Source organism: Amphibalanus amphitrite, unplaced genomic scaffold (assembly GCF_019059575.1).
Source record: "Amphibalanus amphitrite isolate SeventyFive unplaced genomic scaffold, NRLGWU_Aamphi_draft 000281F_arrow, whole genome shotgun sequence".
Taxonomy (NCBI): domain Eukaryota; kingdom Metazoa; phylum Arthropoda; class Thecostraca; order Balanomorpha; family Balanidae; genus Amphibalanus; species Amphibalanus amphitrite.
The window spans coordinates 597,974-617,376 of NW_024881776.1; the positions used below are offsets into that span (position 1 = coordinate 597,974).

The 19,403-nt window shown below is 50.6% G+C and overlaps 1 protein-coding gene across 1 annotated transcript in view; it reads left to right on the forward strand.

Annotated features, from left to right (window-relative positions):
* LOC122387316 (intraflagellar transport protein 140 homolog) overlaps positions 1–17,637 on the forward strand; it is a 42,334-nt gene extending 24,697 nt beyond the window's left edge. The window contains exons 9-32 of the mRNA XM_043377421.1: positions 350–479; positions 1,051–1,144; positions 1,476–1,665; positions 2,462–2,553; positions 3,660–3,787; positions 4,765–4,882; positions 5,313–5,473; positions 5,912–6,089; positions 6,422–6,583; positions 8,613–8,797; positions 9,155–9,332; positions 9,778–9,943; positions 10,298–10,418; positions 10,925–11,089; positions 11,453–11,564; positions 11,952–12,121; positions 12,574–12,718; positions 12,978–13,059; positions 13,464–13,576; positions 14,403–14,513; positions 14,872–14,979; positions 15,465–15,631; positions 15,997–16,186; positions 16,713–17,637. Coding sequence (XP_043233356.1) covers positions 350–479; positions 1,051–1,144; positions 1,476–1,665; positions 2,462–2,553; positions 3,660–3,787; positions 4,765–4,882; positions 5,313–5,473; positions 5,912–6,089; positions 6,422–6,583; positions 8,613–8,797; positions 9,155–9,332; positions 9,778–9,943; positions 10,298–10,418; positions 10,925–11,089; positions 11,453–11,564; positions 11,952–12,121; positions 12,574–12,718; positions 12,978–13,059; positions 13,464–13,576; positions 14,403–14,513; positions 14,872–14,979; positions 15,465–15,631; positions 15,997–16,186; positions 16,713–16,844 — 3,398 coding nt within the window. The 3' untranslated portion in view covers positions 16,845–17,637. The remainder of the gene's footprint in view (positions 1–349; positions 480–1,050; positions 1,145–1,475; positions 1,666–2,461; positions 2,554–3,659; positions 3,788–4,764; positions 4,883–5,312; positions 5,474–5,911; positions 6,090–6,421; positions 6,584–8,612; positions 8,798–9,154; positions 9,333–9,777; positions 9,944–10,297; positions 10,419–10,924; positions 11,090–11,452; positions 11,565–11,951; positions 12,122–12,573; positions 12,719–12,977; positions 13,060–13,463; positions 13,577–14,402; positions 14,514–14,871; positions 14,980–15,464; positions 15,632–15,996; positions 16,187–16,712) is intronic.
* Positions 17,638–19,403: the final 1,766 nt, after the last annotated feature.

Below are 19,403 nucleotides of genomic sequence, written 5' to 3' on the forward strand. Positions count from 1 at the left end.
ATCGGTTTGGTCAGACTGTTGCGGCTGCCGCTGCTACCGTTGCCGCTGCAACTGCTGGGCTATGTACGGGAAGTGACCGTGAGATGGGATTGTAAGCCGATTGGGATTGAAGGATATTTATCCTCAACACTGGTGTTTTGAACGGCTACACGATGCCTGTGACGCCGGATACATGATGATGATATGTATGAGGTGAAGCAACTCGCTGTGTTTGGTGACATCCCTTTGTCAGTCTTGTTTTCCACTCCACCCTTTGTGTTTTCGTATCTGCATATGTCCGGTTCTGACGTCTGTCCTGACTGTGCTATGCGTTCGTGCCTCTTTCTCACATGTCCCCCCGCACCCACAGCGGTGCTGGCCGCCGGCACCAGTCTGGGCAAGGTGGCCTTCTACAAGTACTTTCGCGTGGAGAAGGACGAGGAGCACAACTGGCACGTGCAGTATGTGGCGACCGTCAGCGGACCGGCCAAAATGTGCAAGTCAGTACGGGCGTCAGGTTCTTCGTTACTTTATTAGGAACCGGACAGCTTTTGTCAGATTTGGTTTTCATGTCCGTTTTTTACAGCTTTTGGTTATGGTCATGAAAAGATGGTTTCACTGCCTACCTGCGTTTTCTGCTGTACGAATGCATTTTTATTTTTGGGACGGATCATTAATTCATGTTATGAGTCATGACCGTATTTACTTGGCTTAAATCATAAATGGATGATCAAATGTAATCACGCTGATTAGTCAATGCACATGACACTAATTGAATCGTTTGATGCAAGTCAGCACGGGCGTGGGTTGGTGGCTACTTTACACGACGCCGATGTATTGCATTGATACGATATCGGTTTGATCATTCGACGCATCGGTCCCGATACTGGCTAAACCCTTGAAACGACACCGACCACATCTTTTGACGCGATGCCACGTCATATTCAATCCTCTATAAATGCGGCGTTAGGCATCTCAGCTGCCGTTTGGTTGCACCTGCTGAGCCCCCTGATCCACCCAGTGACTCAATCCGCTGGGGCTTATCCGTGACGCCCTTCTATCCACCCTCAGATGGGGCAGCACCAAGAACCTGCTAGCCGTGAACACGGTGAAGGACGTGGTGATCCTGCGGGAGCACCAGATGTGCACCCACTTCAACGACATGGTCAGTAGACGGGGGACGGCCAGTCCTCCCCGGCTCAGCTCCGGGTCTTACGGCTTACCTGGTCCTGTGTATCGGATAGTCGTGTGAAAGCTGGTAGCTGCATTGATGGCAACGAGGAATGACTCGAGTTACAGTTTGATTAAATGTTCAATAGCGGTGAGACGCGTTTTGGGGCGACAAACGAGCGAGCGAGAGTCAAGCCCTGCTGTCTATTTTATATAGCATTTGTGTCAGTATCGCTAGCACATTTACCTATCCCCTCACAGATCCCAGCCGTCCATGTGTCATATGTCCGTATACCTTCAACTCTCCCTCCCTATCTCCTTCACAGGTCTCGGCTGTGCAGGTCTCCCCCACACAGGTCTCGATTGACATATTCACCAACAAGCAGCACATGGAACTGAAGTCGGACATCCAGATTCAGGGCACGTTTGTGACCGTGGACCAGGTGGTCATTTGGAGCGGCCGACGGGTGGTGGTGTACGAATTCTCGCCCGATGCCCAGCATGCCAGAGTGGTTGGTAAGGACCGATGGGGACGGGGAGGGGGCGGGGTGATGGTGGGTGGGAGGGAATGACGTTAGGAAGGGCTGATTCTGTTGACGTGTTCTCTCTCCAGCCTAGGGTGTAGCTGGTCGGCTCTGTGGGGAGGTGAAGGCAGTCTCAGAGGGCTGATTCTTTTCTGTCCACCATCGGGCGACGGGCGTTTATCGGCTCATTGCCCCCCCCCCCCACACACACACCCACCCACCCCCTCTCGCCTATGCGGCCCTGAATGAAATGTGTTGGGTCTTGATTTATCCGTCCTTAACTAGCAGTGTCTTTTGTTTGTCTCACCCGTCCGTCGTTTCCATCCTCAGGAAGCTGAAATCCTTCTCCTCCACGCCGCAACCCCCACTCCGGGCTGGACAGGCACCTTTATCTCATGCGGGCTGCTCCCTTGGAGCGGCTCCACTGCTCCCGCTCCCAAGGGAGCACACCCGTAGCCGGGTGCAAGGAGTGCTTGGGGGCTGGTCGGCCTGTCCTTTCGGACGGGCTCAGCCCCGGCGACTCACTAGGGTGCCTGCCCAGACCAATGTCTTTCCCTAATTCTTATCGTCCTTCCGGCTCTGAAATGGTCTTGTCAATGTCTTTCCCTAATTCTTATCGTCCTTCCGGCTCTGAAATGGTCTTGTCAGACCGAAAAGGCCTAACCCAACAAAACAAAACAAACTGTTTGTCTGATGCGCCTCTCCCATTGCTTCTCCGCTGTCCACCGCCGACCGTCTGGCCCTTTCCCCGGTGACCTTCCCCCCTCACCGGCAATCCGTTTTGGCAGGCTCGTTCGAGTCTACCTGTGAGATGGCAGCTCTGTACGAGAACAACCTGTACCTGGCCGACAAGGGCGACCTGGTCGTCGCCAATTTCCAGGTAGGCAACGCTCGGCGGCCGTATCATACGAGCTGTACCCGAAATACCAACGCAATGACCATCCTCTGGCACGATTTATGCCAATTGCCACCTGAGACCTAAAAGACCAGCAACATGTGCACAAGTCACAACAAAGACACTTGACCAGACCCACGTCGTATAGCCCAGTCAGATGGGATACAATATGATTAACCGCGTAGTTTGATATAATTACGGAGCGAGCGAAGCGAGCGTAGTCTTTCCTTAGATTAACGGAAATTTCTGAGTATGAGCGGCCGGCCGGCCGGCCGGCCGGCCGGCCGGCCGTGGTCACGCTTTTGCGAGGCTTATATCTCAGCAACCACTTGACCGATTTACACGCGGTAATTTTTGTAGGGTAGCTTCATTCCTTCTACCAAGTATTGGACTATTCCTGATGCATGTGGGTGACCCCTTATGCACGTGCCACGTGCAAAACGAAGAGGTGTCCGTTTTGTAATTGTTGCAATATCTCGGTAACTACTTGGCCGATTGCGCTGAAAGTTGGCATGTAGGTAGGCACCCACTAGGCACTGCATATCCATGTGCCAGAGTTGGGGCGCTGCTGCACGTGCGCACGTGCAGGGGTCGTTTCCAGATCTCGAGAACGGCTCGACCGATTGCGCTCAAATTTGGTACACGGTTGGGGACCAGTTAGTAGGGTGCCGTGCACAAGTCAGTTGGGACCCATTTTGCACGTGCGCACGTGCAGGGTGCCGCTTCCAGATCTCGAGAACGGCTGGGCCAATTGTGCCCAAATTTGGCACATCGCTAGAGACCGGTTAGTAGGGTGCCGTGCACAAGTCAGTTGGAGGTACCCCCTCACAATTTCGCACGTGCAAGGCCCACCCTCTCGCTCGCTCCGTTAGTCGCCCCAAAAGGCGTTATACTGGTGTTAGGATATTATGTATCAAAATAAAGCACATTATGATTTCCACGATTTTCCTAATTCTGATTTTCCTATAGCGAGTGATCAACTTTTGTCACAACGTAGATTGCGTGGTGAAGGGGTCGAGAGATATGCGCTACTTTCCTATCTGTCGCTCACGTTGATATTGTATCCCTCACCCTCGCTCCCCCGCCTTCAGGGAGCGGTGAAGCAGAAGGTGGACTTTACGGACCGCGAGGGCGAGGCCATGTACATTGACATCAACGGCAGCTTCATGGTGGTCGGCTCGGTCAACGGCGCCCTCAAGCTGTTCGACCTCTCCAGACGGTGAGAGGCTCGGGTGGTCAGTTTATGTTTTTATTTGTCGGTGTCAATGCCTGCCTATCAATGTTTTTGTTCCTTGGACAATGTGCCGAAGCATCACTTCAGGCTTTAAAAGCACATATTGTTTAGCTTTTCGGCGCTCAACTTTTAGATTATTGCAATTTACAAGTCATGCTTTTTACGGCATTGTTTTATTTTCATTATACAGGGTGACACAAAAAAAAACGGTCATCATCAAATTTCGAATAACTTCGGAAGTTTTATTCAGATCATCACCAAACTTCGGCCACTTAAGGTCACACCTATGTAGCATACATCCACCAAGTTTCAAGTCTTCACTACGAATACTTTTAGTACAGTGTGTGTTTTACTGACGCTCCACAATGTGCTCCAGGTGAGCGCCACGGCGCTGCAGGGCGTAGGCACACTTGCATCCGGCGGGCAAAGTTGTCGATAACCCGATGCCTGTGCACTTTACAGAGTGCAATGGCCTCTGGAGACAGTGCTCAGGGGGTGTGCTACCCCTGAAACGTTATTCTTATCGGGTTATCGACAACTTTGCCCGCCGGATGCAGGTGTGCCTACGCCCTGCAGCGCCGGGACGCTCACCTGGAGCACATTGTGGAGCATCCGTAAAACACACACTTTACTAAAAGTATTCGTAGTGAAGACTTGAAACTTGGTGGATGTCTGCTACATAGGTGTGACCTAAAGTGGCCGAAGTTTGGTGATGATCTGAATAAAACTTCCGAAGTTATTCGAATTTTGGTGATGACCGTTTTTTTGTGTCACCCTGTATTATTTATTATTCGATTCTTATGATAGTATATAAGACATCGTCGTCGCTAGCTTCATTCTGTGATTTTATTTCATGTGACCGACGGGATCTAACTTTGGTTCACATTTTCCCTGCCGTGATTTTAATCGCTATCCCCTTCTCGTGTCCCCACCTCCACCTGTGACCTGTTCTTTGCCGACAGGGAGCTGCGGAGCGCGGCAAACCCAAAGTTTATCACGGACAGCGCCACCGACTTCGGTGAGCTGATCCAGTGCCGGGTCAACTGTAAGGGCACCAAAGTCAGCTGCCTGGTGGCCCAGGTGAGTCTGGCATGTTGCCGGGGGGGGGGGGGGGGGAGGACGGTGCTGCTTAGTCGGGCTGTTTCAGTGAATGTCGCGGAGGGAAATCGGCGTTACATGGTGTCTACAAAAATAGAAACAGGACAACCGCTATTTTACTAACCCACGGCTTACTTGATTCATTGTGTTGAGACTCGGTCCATGTAGCTTATCTGCAACAACTCAGATGAAGCGAGCTTTACGGCTCGCTGACTTAGAATTACGACGCGAGTCGGACTATTTTTTTCCGTGTCGTAACTAGCATACCAACGACATTGAAAAGAAAAAATAACGATAAACATACTGTTTGCACATCGGCATCTCTATTGCGTCTCCCTTCTCTGTATGTGATATGATATGCGTATCCATCCAACACTTCCACCCCCCCCCCCCCCGTCCCGACACGTTCCAGTCGTCGCTGCTGCCGGACCCGAAGGTGTACATCTGGGACGTGGACACCGACTCGGTCAGCTACTTCAACTTCAGCTCGGGCCGAGAGGACGAGGATGACCAGAGGGTGCCTCCCAACTCGGCCACTAGCAACGACTCGCGCGAACTTACCGTCATGGAGAGGTGGGTGGAGGGACGGAGAGGGGTCAGGGAGCTCACGGGAGAGGTAATGGGGGTCACGGGATATGTCATGGGGGTCATGTGAGAGGTCAGCGGGGTCAGGCGTCATTGGAAAGGTAGAGGGTTTATTAAGGTCGCCTGTGAGATTGTCTGTGTCATGCTGTATGTTAACTTGTATGCAATGGGTCACAAAATTCATACGGGTCACATTAGGCATCACTTTTAAGGATGGTCCAAAGGGTTATCATGGGGATCACTTCGATGATCAACTTTCTCAGGTTCCTCGTCGGTGTTAGACGGCGTCAGAGCGATCAGGAAGCCTGAGTGGCGACCCTTCATAATAACCAAAGCGGAGTTCTGCAAGTGCTTATGGTATGTGAGAGTATTTGTGAGCGCCCTCTGCGTTCCAAACTCACTTTGCTGTTCTGTACACCCGCACAGGACCAAGCTGGAGTCGTCGCGCAGCGTGTGCGGTCGGTTCGTGGTGAACCACTTCTGGGAGCCGAGCGATCCGCGCCTGTTCGTCTGTGAGGCCAAACTGCTGCCAGACACCACCAAGCCGCCCATCTCGTCCACGCTACTGCTGAATAAAACCTCCAGCAGCCAGGTCCGCATGCAGGTGCGTGAACTCGGCGTCTGTCCAGCGTCTTGATGTGGTCCAGTTTACCTCTTTCTTTATTTGTTGCTGACTAGCTGGGTAGTTAAGAGTTTTACTGACGTCAATAAGGTTGTTTCGTTTTAACAAAGGTAAGATTGTTGAATGCTTTGACGACTGAGTCTGCAGAATGTATCCCCTGCTGCAACTGTCTTCTGGTCCTCTACAGTGATCTCGCAGCTTCATCTATTCCCCGTCTCCACACAATCGTAAGCTGGCTGCAGGTGATGTATTTCCCTCTGTCATCTCCTCAACATTCTCCTCAAGGTAAATTAACATCTCTTCTTGTCCCCCAGAGCGAGCTGATAATCGTCTCGATGTTCAGCACTGCCGAGAGCGGGGTGGTGGTCCAGGACTGGCTGCCGCTCTCCGAACAGCACAGTCACGTGGTCGGTGTCGCCGTACCCTACTTCTACCTGCTGCTGAAGCTGGATTCGCTCATCCTCGACGCTGACAAGGTATGAGGGACGGTCGTAAGGGATTGGTAGGCGAAATGGTTGGAAACAAGGGATAGATGGCTTTCTTAGGAGACAGGTTAGGTAAAATATTTCCTTCGAGGATACTGTAGGTAACTGGACTGGTTAGAGGCCGATTGGTCCGGCATCTCTCAAGTGCGTAAGATTGACAGGTAAAAATGGGAAACTCTGGACCTTTGATGTAGCCTTGGCGTAAGCCGGTGTGCTATGCTCTCCCTGGGTTCGCTGTAATGGGAGTCATTTATCGTTTGATACTTGCTTACGGTAATAAAGTTATAGCCGCTCTACCGTGTTGGTGATAGACAAGCTGTGTTTCTGACGTCATATCTCTTCTCTTTTCTCTGCGCTGCCGGACTCGTCTCGCCCTCTTTGTCAAACGCCGTGATTTGCAATTTAATGAACCAATATTTGTTTTCCTTTTTGCGGACTCATTCTACGACGCCTTGTGTTTTTCTGTTGTCTTTCCTTTTCACTTCGTTCTCTTGACATGTCGCTCTTCCCTATTTTCCTTGTCCCTTCCTCCCGCCCGTCGTTCGGTGGTAACTCGTCTACCACCACTGGTGAGTTGCTTGGTTGGTGCCCGGAGAGATTCACGGGCCGACTTTGCCTGACGATTGCTTCTTGCCTGCTGTTTGTGATGCATCGTGTATTTGATTGGGTTGGGGTCACAGAGACTGAGCGTACACAGGAGTAGCGCGACTCGCAGCAGTGTTTCCGTGAATCGCGGTAGCATTGTGGCGTCACTGCACCGCCTGAGCTCGCCCCGCCCACATCTGGCCATTCACAAACCGACACGGCCGTCTACTGCACTCACTATTTACACACCTCCTATCGCACTACACTATCTCGTCCCTAATCCAGATTTCCTTCATTTAGTCAATATCATGACATACTGAAATCGACTCTTCCATCGCTCGTCCATCACATTTTTGCTTCAATCGCTGAACCACCATCATCCACCAAGCACAATGTTCCACCCACTCATCCAACTTTGTCTATCCTATCTCCCCTTATCTTACACCTGGCATTGGCGATGCTTGCGGCCTGCTTTCACTGGCACTCCTTTCCTTTCACCTCTCACTCATTACTTTACCATTCCGCCCCTCCCCCGGTCACCTTCTCCATCTTGTGGCACTGAGACAAAGGCTGAGTTTGGACTCATGACGTCACTTGGGTGTGGAGAATGTTCGATAGGTATAGAGTAGACTCCCCGTGGAGTACAATCTCTCTTGAAAGTACCACGCATCGGTACGGTGGATCGATCAAGCCCGACCGAGGAAGGGCTGCTAAATTTGAGAGTCACCGAACCAATTGTCATCCTCATCCATCCCCAGACCATAGTTCGGTGACTCTCAAATTTAGCAGCCCTTCCTCGGTCGGGCTTGATGGATCCACCGTACTGATGCACGGTACTTTCAAGAGAGACTGTACACTGTACATAACATGCACGCAGCCAACTCTCTATGTGTTTCTTGATGTGGTTTTGTTGGGTGTTCTTTCAACATTTTTTTTTAAACAATGATGCAATACGTCGAGTGATAAGCTTTGGATGAATGAACATTGCACAATGCACAGTGATGCATGAAATACATTAAAACAGTCGTTCTCGTGGGCTACCGCACAGTGTATTGTAGAAGAAGTGGCTTATATCTTCTTCCAGCTCGTAATTCATTTTTGTGAAAATGATGCTTAAAAAACTTGGGTTACTTACTAATAAATTGCTTAGATAATACACCACTTCGTGCATCCATGCTATTCATCTCGGTCTCTTGGTTCCCACCAAGAAATCGGTGCGTTCTTCTCGGCGTGCGAACATGTTCAAGGATTAAAAAGTTGCACCCCTGCTTTGTCGCATCTACCACAGAGCAGAAACCTTATTCAGTGCGTCTACTAATGATTTCGTCGTCACTTTACAGCCGACGCCATGTCCTGTCGTATTATGACACAGCGCTCCCCTGCTCAGCTCAACTCTCTAACTCCTCCCTCCCTCTACCCCCTTTTCTCCCGTCAGGAAACCGGCTCGTCGCTCTACCTGACCGCCAAACGGCCGTCGCAGATCTCCACCCACGTCATGCGAGACTTCCAGGGCCTCGAGTCGGCAGATAAGACCACCAAACAGGCGATGATGGAGTTCAGCTACCACCTGAGCGTGGGGAATATGGATGAGGCGTTCAAAGCCATCAAAACCATCAAAAGGTACGACGGGCCGAAATTTAGCAGACCATCGCCTTTACCGTGATGAGTGAGAGATGTTAGGTTGAGCTTTTTAGAAACTGTAACTCGCAGTGTGTTTTCTATGGCACATGCCAGGAAAGCAGTTGCTTCCCCTCCCCCCAAAAAAAAGATTAAAAAGCCGTTCCTTAATTTTCTCCCGAGTTTGCTTGTGCTATCGAATGGATTTTACCAACTTTTGAGACTCCCGCTGTCGACTCTAAGGCCACCCAACGAATACTTTTAGTGTCCGGTTCACTCAATGCGGGGCTTTCAATACCTACCCACTCAGACATCACCATTAGGAATTTTGCCTGCTGGATGACGCGGTTGATTACGCAGCCAACAGGTGTGGGAGAACATGGCCCGCATGTGCGTCAAGTCCAAGCGGCTGGACGTAGCCTCCGTGTGCCTGGGCAACATGGGCTTCGCGCGCGGCTCGCGCATGCTGAAGATGGCCCTGTCGGAGCCGGAGCTGGACGCCCGGGTGGCCATGCTGGCCATCGTGCTGGACATGAAGGTACGGAGACGAGGGATGGGCAGCGGGAGTGGAATGGGTGCGTTACTTGAACGGAAAGAGCCACCTGTGGTATCCCTTACTACGGACTAATCCCTTACTACGGACTGTATGTTGCAAGGGGGTAGCCAGCCGGAGTGACTCACCAATTGTGAGACAGTGATGTATTACTGTGTGTGGCCGGTTATAGATGACGGTGGCGACCGGTTACTAGTGCAGAAACGTTCCTAGATTATTGGGGAGATATTAAATATCTGTGACAGATTCTGTTCGTCTTCCTGGTGCAAAGTCTGAAAGTACCTTGCTGTGCTGCGTAAGCTTCGTATCCCGCTAAAGTCATTGATGTAATATAATAGTTAGCTGTTGCACCATGAAAGAAAACGCAGAATTAGCGACTACCTCTGGTAAGTACCCTAGCTTAATGCCTGTGTTTGCGAACCCCCCGCAGGACGAGGCGGCGCACCTGTACCAGCGCTGCGGTCGCTGGGACCTGCTGAACCGTCTGTACCAGGACACGGGGGAGATGGAGAAGGCCATCGAACTGGCGCGCACCAAGGACCGCATACACCTCAGACACACCTTCTACCGCTGCGCCAAGACGCTCGAGGCGCGCGGTGAGACAGGGGACGAGGGAGGGAGACGCGTGAGGTGTGGGGTGTAAAGCGACGGGTAGTGGACGTGGAGGGGCAGATGGCTGGAGTGTATAAGGGAGGTTTGGACCAAGTTTGGACTGGCTAGGCATGATTAGGGAGGGAGGCTTGTTCAAAACTGGTGTTTTTATGTATGCATCAGAGGTTGTGTGGGTGATGGAAGGGGTTGTCGGTAAAATTGCGGAAAACCATCGGGCGAGTGAGTTTTTTTTAGGGGATACCGCGTTGAGGGATACCGTGAGATGGGCGAAGGGCACTGTAACCCTTCTCCTATCTACCTCAGAACCATCGGACCTCACCGCCCCCGTCCATCCCCAGGCGAGCTGCAGGACGCTGTGCCGTTCTACGAGCAGTCGGAGACACACCGGTTCGAGGTGCCCCGGATGCTGTTTGACGACACCCTGGCCCTGGAGCAGTACGCCACGCAGACCAAGGACAAGTAAGACACGGCTGGTCCGGCACCAGGGCCGCGGTCGGATATAAAAGGAGTGGTACATTTGGTTATCTCTGTCATTACTGGTTTTGACCTCTCATTGCAATACTCTTACAACAGCAGCCGATCTACATCGAACTTTGATCCCTGTGAGATTGGAACAGTGTGAGGGTTTGCTTGTTATTTGATGTTGGACCGGCGTAATTGTGATCTGCTCTTTTTTCTGTATCTTTCCACCCCGGTCATGCACATTTACTAGGTTTCCATGGCACAAGTTAAACCGATTTTGCAAAATGTTTTTTTTCTCTATCATTTCATTAAAAATTATTTAAAATTGTAAATATAGGATTAGGTGCTAGCTAAAGCCATACACTCACTCATTTTTTTGCATAAGGTGAATAGCATCCGAGAAAAACGCACTTGAAATTTTGTTAAGTTGATTTAGCCGTGTCATGGAGTTGGAAACGTAGTGATTCTCTATGTAACGACTGACGTCCGTGTCTCGCTCACAGAGGCGTGAAGCGCTGGTGGGCGCAGTACATGGAATCCACCGGTGACATGGAGACTGCGCTCGAGTACTACGAGGCTGCAGAGGACTACCTGTCTCTGGCGCGGGTCTACTGCTACCTCAACGATCTGGAGAAGGCCGCCAAACTGGCCAACGATACCGGAGATAAGTGAGTTGTCGGTGTGGGTGGGGCGTGGGGGGGGGGGGGGGAGCAGACACGGCCGGTCACGGGAAACATTGGAGATGTGGGGTGCATGGTTCATATGAGTATGAGGCGAGCTGCACAGTATGAGAGCTGTAGAGGATTTAGATGGTAGTTTTTTAATCAAGAGGATGAGCGCTATTGGGAGAGGATGGGGTACCTCGGAAATGATATTCTGGGAAGTGTGAGCTTGGAATGTGGAAAAGGAAGATGTCTCAATGAATGGCGAACGGCTGTAGAGCTGGGATAGGGAGATGATACCCTCATAGCGTGTTGTGAGCGGACCTGACTCCCCTGTATGTCGGTTCACTGGTACCTGACGTGTCCCAGGGCCGCGTGCTACCACCTGGCGCGGCAATACGAGAACTCGGACAACATCAAAGAGGCCATCCACTTCTTCTCCCGCGCGCAGGCGTACGGCAACGCCATTCGTCTCTGCAAGGTATGTGCTGGGCATCTGAGTGTGGCATGAGGAAGGGGATGATGGAGACGCTGTCAACGTTGTGACTTGTGCGAGTATAGTTTGGTGAGCTGGACTGAGTACGTTCCCGATTATTTCGCACGGAATATTGTGTCACGGTAGTCACTGTGTTTCACGTAGGTATAATCAAGCGAACATGATTATGCATATATTTTATCCGTCACAGAGACACCACTCCGGTAGCCTTTCGTGGAGTTGGCCCCTTCACTGTTGTTTTTTTTTTTTTTTAAAGAAAAGCTCTGGTAACTCCGTAACTGTTCGTCCTTCACTCTAGTATTCCCATCCCAGGCGCCTGAGATCTACCCCACGCCCGTCTGACGTCCTTTCTTTCACCCCTCTACGCCACAGGAGAACCAGTTCGAGGACCAGATGCTGAACCTGGCTCTGATGGCCGGGCCTCGCGAGCAGCTCGATGCGGCCCGCTACTTCGAGTCGCTCGGCAAGGGAGGCATCGAGCGCGCCATCATGCTCTACCACAAGGCCGGACTGCTCACCAAGGCCACTGACCTCGCCTTCAAGTGGGTGGATTTGGTGGTTGGGCGTTGAGACTGGAGGGGGAGTAGATAATAGGGTAGGACCGTTTGGGAAGGCATTGAGGCTGGGATGTAAGACTGATGGGTCCGTGACTGTCTCAGATTAAGAGGGAGATTGAATGTCTCTCGGTCACTGCAGCGGTCTCAGTTGTAGGTTTGCACTAATCTGGAGTGAGTTTGAATAGCGTACTACTAAGCATGCTACTTGTTCTTCATTCTTACCCTGAAAGTGCATGTAGTATTCGCCACCTTATTACATTGAAGTGGTTTTGACTAACTGGCGTTAAAAACTAGGTACGCAAGTTTACGCTAGGCTGGGGGTAATTCAGTTTTAACAACCACCTTTGGCATGATGTGTGAGATTGACGACCACCTATAATTTTCGCGTTTTTTGAATTTGTCACCCGTCTGATCGCCACCTCTCTACCTCGCCGCAGGCACCAGCAGTTTAACGCGCTGCAGATGATCGCGCTGGACCTGACCTCCGAGTGCGACCCGGCGCTGCTCTCAAAGTGCGCTGCCTTCTTCATCGACAACGGGCAGTTCGACAAGGCCGTCGACATGTTCGCCATCTCCAAAAAGGTGATACTCGAAAACACGGACGGGCTAAAGTACATGTCTTCTGTTGGCTCTAAATATGTACCGCGCAGTGACCTTTTGCTGTCACAAGTTGACATTTTTTACCTTTTGAGTTATGGGTTAGCTTTTTGCTGGGTATATGAATATCAAACAGCTGCTGTAGCTTCAAAATGTGGAAAAGTACGTTTAATTTTTAAGTTGGGGATACTCGCCAAGTGCGGTAGCTCCCCTGACCCGTGTACGTATCGTGTTGTTTGTACAGTATGTGGAGGCTCTGGACCTGTGCGTTCAACACAACATCCCCATCACTGAGGAGGTGGCCGAGCGACTCACCATACCCAAAGGTAACGTCCACCCACACGAGCAGGTGCTCTCTCGGAATATGTCAGAATATACGGTAAACAGTCAGGAACACGTCTGTTGGACAGCTGCTGGTTATAATCCGGCCTCGCTGATTTACCAGGCATTTACAAAACATTAAATTCGACGGAGAGCAAGCTGAGTCTGCAGTTCTGCACATTATTAGTATCGTGTCGCATTTTAGTACATCTACGTCCCGCTTTATAAGATCGCGAGATGTCGACCTGTCTTGCCTAATTGTTCTTATATTCCCTTTGCCCATACCGTAACTCTCAGTGTCAGCCATTGCAATGGCTGACACTGAGAGTTACGGTATGCAAACAATGCATTGTTTGCATCACCTGACAGTCTCTTCCTGTCCCCGCTCCCCCGTCCCCGCCGTCCACAGACGAGGGCACCGCCGAGGAGCGTCGCAAGGTGTTACTGAAGGTGGCAGAGTGCGCCTACGCCCAGAACAACTATCACCTGGCCACCAAAAAGTACACCGAGGCAGGCGACAAGGTGAGAGTGAATTACTCTGGGTGTCGTGATATTAAACCAGACACGTTGGTAACGTTTGTGGCTAAGCGAGGTCACTAAAGGCCGCCGTCCACTGCGACGGAATTCCGTCCGGAGTCCGTCCGGAATATCGCCGCATCCGGTCCGGATGCGGTCCGGATGCGGAGAGCTGATAAATGTTTCCTATCACTTATTACCAAATAAAATATTGCAAGTAACCAGCAGCGAATACTCTTGCCATTCTAAGGAAATAATTTCTACTTACTTCATGATGATCGAGTTCCAATTCTTCGTACAATTCACAATGTTTGCCTCCGATACGGCCCCAAACCACGTCTGTTCCGGACGTTCCGGATGCGTTTTCCGCAGGAAAGTTCAACGCGTCGGACATCACTCTTCCGTCTCCGTAGCAACCGCATCCGAAACGCATGCGGAGAGCTGACGGAAAATCAACAGCTGATTGACGTTCGGATGCGGTCCGGACGGAGCGCACACGATTTCCGTACGGACCGGATGCGCCCATAGGGTTCTGTGTTAAATTCCGTACGGACCGCACGCGTTCCGCACAGTGGACGGCGGCCTTTACACTTTTGTTTAATTGGTGCGATATTTTATCCAAATACATACTTCTGTTTCAGAGCGGAAGATGAATGTTGTATGATAGTGAATATGTTATTGAATTTTTCTTCTTCTTCTTTTTTTTTACTCAACATGACCTTCATGTTCACAGTGCTTCTGGAGTGTGCTTCCAGGGTGTATGTAAGGACTTGTTTGCGTTTTTGTTCTCTCACTTCTCACTCCCACTCACCCTTCGCTCTTCCTTCAACAGGTGAACGCCATGAAGTCGCTGATGAAGTCTGGAGACACCAAGCGGATCATGTACTTTGCGCAGACCTCCCGTGAACGGGACATTTACATCATGGCCGCCAACTACCTGCAGGTGGGTCCGATAGATGGCAGCACTGCTTGATCGTGACTGGATGACTTTGTCCATAAAGTTAGGAGGACGTGGAGTGTACTTCATACAGTGACTGGAAATTGGAGGATTGGAGGGAGCCATCATGCACTGTTTGAGACCAGTTTGTTTCCGAATAATATTTTCTTTCGGTTTTTATGTGATGTCATTGCTGATTCATAAATATGGTTTTAAAATAAAGAACAGGTAATTTTTAGGTTGAAACCTATGAGCGGAGCAGGGCAAATCCATCGTCATTTCTCCTGTCGCAAATATGTACTTTCACTCGACTTACTAACATGTCTTTTGTGTCCGTCTGTATGTGTGTCTGCGCGGCTAACAGTCGACCGAGTGGCAGAAGAGTCCCGAGATCATGAAATCTATCACCACCTTCTACACAAAAGCCAAGGCGCACGACCTGCTGGCAGGGTTCTACGACGCATGCGCTCAGGTGAGAGCGTGAGAAAGGTGAGACACGCGAATGTGAGCAGGTGAGGACTTAAGGACGGGGACTTCAAGTGAAACCTCTGAGAGTGTGTAATATGTATTAAATGTGACTGCGATGGTCCTGATGATACTGAAATTTAGTTCTAGCCTTTTTTAGTTCGTCAGTTCTCTGTTGACATACCCGTTTTACCAGTACAGCGTTATGGGCGCAAAATGTCCACCGCAGCCGACGCGCCCTAAAGTCCTAATAGACAACAAATGAGAAACATCATCTGCTGTTTAAACTCTCAGTGGCACCAATCTACTCTGAGGTAATATGGTGTTGACAACGTTGGTGACACTCAGGACTCCATCCCCCGGACTCAGCCATCATGCGTGTCTGTGTCACCAGTTTGTTGCAAATGCTACTCTTTATGTGTTACTGCCTCCCTGTATCACCCAGCACTGCTGCTGCTGGTATTAACCTCCCACCCCTCCCACCGCCCACAGGCCGAAATAGACGAATACAAGGACTACGATAAGGCGCTAAGCGCGCTCTCAGAGGCGTACCGCAGTTTCAGTAAGGCGCAGCAGGGCAACACTGCAGAACTGGACGGTCGCGTCTCCAATCTCCGGGAGAAAATCGAGCTCGTGAAGAAGTTTGTGCAGATACGCAGGTGGGCGCGTGGTTCGGTCGGTCGGGGGTGCGGGGGTGGTAGAGGGGGATGTTCACTCTTGGAAGGGCTGATCGCGGATATGTAGTGCAGGTTGGGTTATCCCATTAATCAGATGAAGTTTGTGATTGCTGTGAATGCTTGCGTAGATGAGTGCTAGTCTGGACGCCAATTAACTGTAAATGATCGCGTGTCTTCACGCATGTATACGCCATGGATCATGTACCTGCATCCGATATTGTCCTTTTGGGCACCCCTCACCTCTCTTTCAGTCATTATAGAATACCTCTGACTCCTGACCCTCCACCTTTACGCCTCACACAGTTCTAGGTCTCTCCTGACCCCCCCCCCCCGCTCTCCCCCTGCAGCCAGTTCCAGGTCAGCCCCGACGAGGCAATGCTGGCGGCGCGCGACTTTGCCAACGAGCTGCGTAATGACGAGGCGGTGCGGCGTGCCGATCTTTACGCTCTTATTGTGGAGTACCTAGCCCGGTCGCAGAAGTACGAGATGGCCTACAAGGCCATAGAACAGATGAAACAGAGATGCCCCGGCGCTCAGGTTAGTGGGTGTTTGGTGGGCGGTGACAACGACTGACATGTGCAGCTGTGTAACTTGTCCTGTGGGCTGGTGTCTGTGTTGGAATGGGGCAAATTTGTAGTCGTTAATTGTGTAGACTGTTGTCCTGTGGCTGGTGTCTGTGTTGGAATGGGGCAAACTTGTAGCCGTTGATTTTGTCAAGGTAGGTCAAGTGTGTCTGCGTGGGCTTAGTATTGAGCGCAAGGTACGAACCTGTATCTAAAACAACCGATTGACGTATGCGTAACAAGCTGATCACCCGTGCTCTTTATTTGTTCCAGCACCCCCAAACACTGCCCTCGCATCCATTTTTGTTTTCTGAGCTTCGTCTCTCCTCCGTTCCTTTGACCTTTCCTGGTTGATTCCAACTGTGTGAAAGCATACCCTTCTATTTGATCTCCCTCTAGAATCAATAGAATCTTCTTACAGTCTCTTCATACCCCACCTTTTGTACATTATCCCCCCCCCCTTCACATCTGGCTGACTGTCTTCTGTCTCTCCCTCTCAGATCGGTCACCACATCAGCGAGCCAGTGCTCCTGGCCATCAGTCAGGCCGTCGGTGTACAGATCAACCGCCAGTCCCGCGGCAACCTGCGAGGGGGATTCGACGCCAACATGGAGCTATCGGATAACGAGTAGAGCTACCGCCGTCCGGCTGGTCAGTAAAGATGGGAGTCGGTTTGGCTTGTAACTGATTGCATTGATCTCAAGACGACAATAGTCTCTTGATATATTTAGCGCAACAGAGCGTTCAGATTAACCATCACTAACGATTCCGTCCATCGTTCCGTCCCCGACGTATTTTTGATCTCGCTGGTGATCTTTGTGTGGTTACTCAGTGGTGCCGCGGTTACTGGTGATTGCACACGCGTCCAACGATCTCAATTTATTCGGTCTACGAAGTGCGACAGACCGGCCTTTGAAGCTGTGTTCACGGCGTTCTGTCACGTGTCACGTGAGACGGAAGAAGTGTCGCCGTGTATTTGCAGCGCCCGGTCGATGTGAAGAGTCCCGGTCGCCTGCCTTCATATTGCACAACCGTCCCATTGGCTGTTTACCAACACAGGTGTCGTTGTTATATCGTTAATCTAGTCACAATGTTTAATTGACGCTCTCTATAGCTGTGTTCTGATCTCATTTCCGTTATCACTGAATATGTGCACTCTTGTGATATTCAGTCATAGCTGGGCTAGTCACGTGTGAAGTTATGTTTCTCGTTCACTATCGTTGTGATTTAACTCTAGTCACAAACCGCGCCGCCAGTGGGCTCTGACGGCGATCACCGTTCGCCCTCTGGCGCCGGCTTGGTTCTCTTGGAGGCGCTTATGGCGAGAGCACGTCGGCTATCATTGTGGAACCGTCCGTCCTTTGGCAGTGATACAGCAGCTTCGCTCTCAACGGAAGCAATACACACGGCTGGAGTGGCACAGCGTATGGTGTGGACACAGATAACAGTAGTACTACTGTACTACTGTACTACTGTTATCTGTGACAGTATCTGTGTGATTATAAGAGGAACGGTGATGAGGTACTGAGCTGGTGTCGTGTGTACAGTGGATCTAGTAAGGATCTCCAGACGTAACTAGATGGCGTTGAGCCTTAGTCGAGTCCATGTCAAATTCAAGGGGAGGTCAGTACCGAGCTGAGTCCGATGGGGAGGTGGGGAGGGGCGAGGTCACGGTGCCGGTGACCTGTCAAATAGCCCCGGCGCAGCTGGGCGCTGCCGCAGGCAAATGGCGCATTCCAGCCGGCCCGTTGTTCCATATCGCGGTGGCGGGCCTGACGGCCGGTAGCCTGGCGGCCGGTAGCCTGGCTGCTTTGAAGGAAAGGATAAAGGTATGGGTTTGCGGTGGCCGGCTCATCTATTGTCACCTATGACGCACTCAAAGTATTGCATATGTGATGTTGATAATGCACGATGCTGTGGTAGGTATTATTGTTGGTAATGATCGTGATGTTGGCAATGCAGCTGGCAGTGGAATGCTAGCGAATGCTCCGAGCGCCCAGTAGCTCAAGGGATTAAGATTATTAATATATCCTGAAATTTTCATTGACAAAATTCCAGCACCAGAAAGATCATTCGCCAGTTTTGGACTGGCTGGTGTTTCTTGGGTAGAGCGCCTCTGGGCGAATAATTGTCATGGCCGGCGATTTTTTTTTTGTATAAGACGAGTCACATCGGACCAAGGTCAAATTTAGTCGCTAAAAGAGGATGAGGAAAAGTGGACGAGTATCGCATTTTTGTGTATAAGGTTTCGAATTAGGAAAAAAAACTATAAGCTAAAATTAGTTAAAAACAATAAAAAAGTTCATAAAAATATATGACCCGAAACTAACTTCTGTTTTGTATGACCATAATTAGGTGTAAGACCCCGGTCCAGCCTGGTTCAACCCGGTTCAACCTGGTTCGGCTCCCTCATTTACCTTCGGGCTTAGCCTCGTGACATTGACAGACGTCAGACATCCAAACAACAACTTTGGCCGAAACACTGTCCAGCAAGCTGCACAGAGGCGCAGGGTGACAGGCGCTCGTATTGTTGGGGCTGGGTGATCTGTGTGCCGAGTGCGATGTCGTGGGTTCGAGCCCCAACCGGCTCTCGCTTTATCTAGACACTAACCAAAACCTGTCTTTCTAGTTTCTACTGCAACACTGACAAGCACGCTGATTTATCTTTCCCAAATATCCTCCTAACAAAGTCAAAATTGTCGCACCTCTATACCTATTTATATAAATGTTTTGCTGAGTTTCATAAAATTCTTTGGTCGTTTCTCTGGACCCATTTCAACTCGTGATTCTTTTCGACCCGATAAAAACCCATCAAGGCTGAGCGTGCCAAGGAATGAAAGAAATTATGCTTTTGAATAACAATTTATGAAAAGCCGAAGACATCATGCAAATATCAGCTGAAATAATAGGCCCAAGATTTCAATTATAATTGGTTAAAAGTTTTGCTGCAAGTTTAAGGCGTTGCCTCTCGCTTGCCCGTTTGTTTGAGATAACTATTCCCTTCAGTCGCATTCTTGCTGGCTTCACATGAACAGGATACCTTCGTGAGCTTCATGAGCATACCTGAGTGAGCGCACCCGCAACCAGCATCCCCTCCCCTCAGCCGCGGCGCAGTGGCGGGCGGCCCACTCCCGGCACTACGCACACTCCACGCCGCGATAGCAGCGCGTCACTCCCCCTCCCTCCTTCCC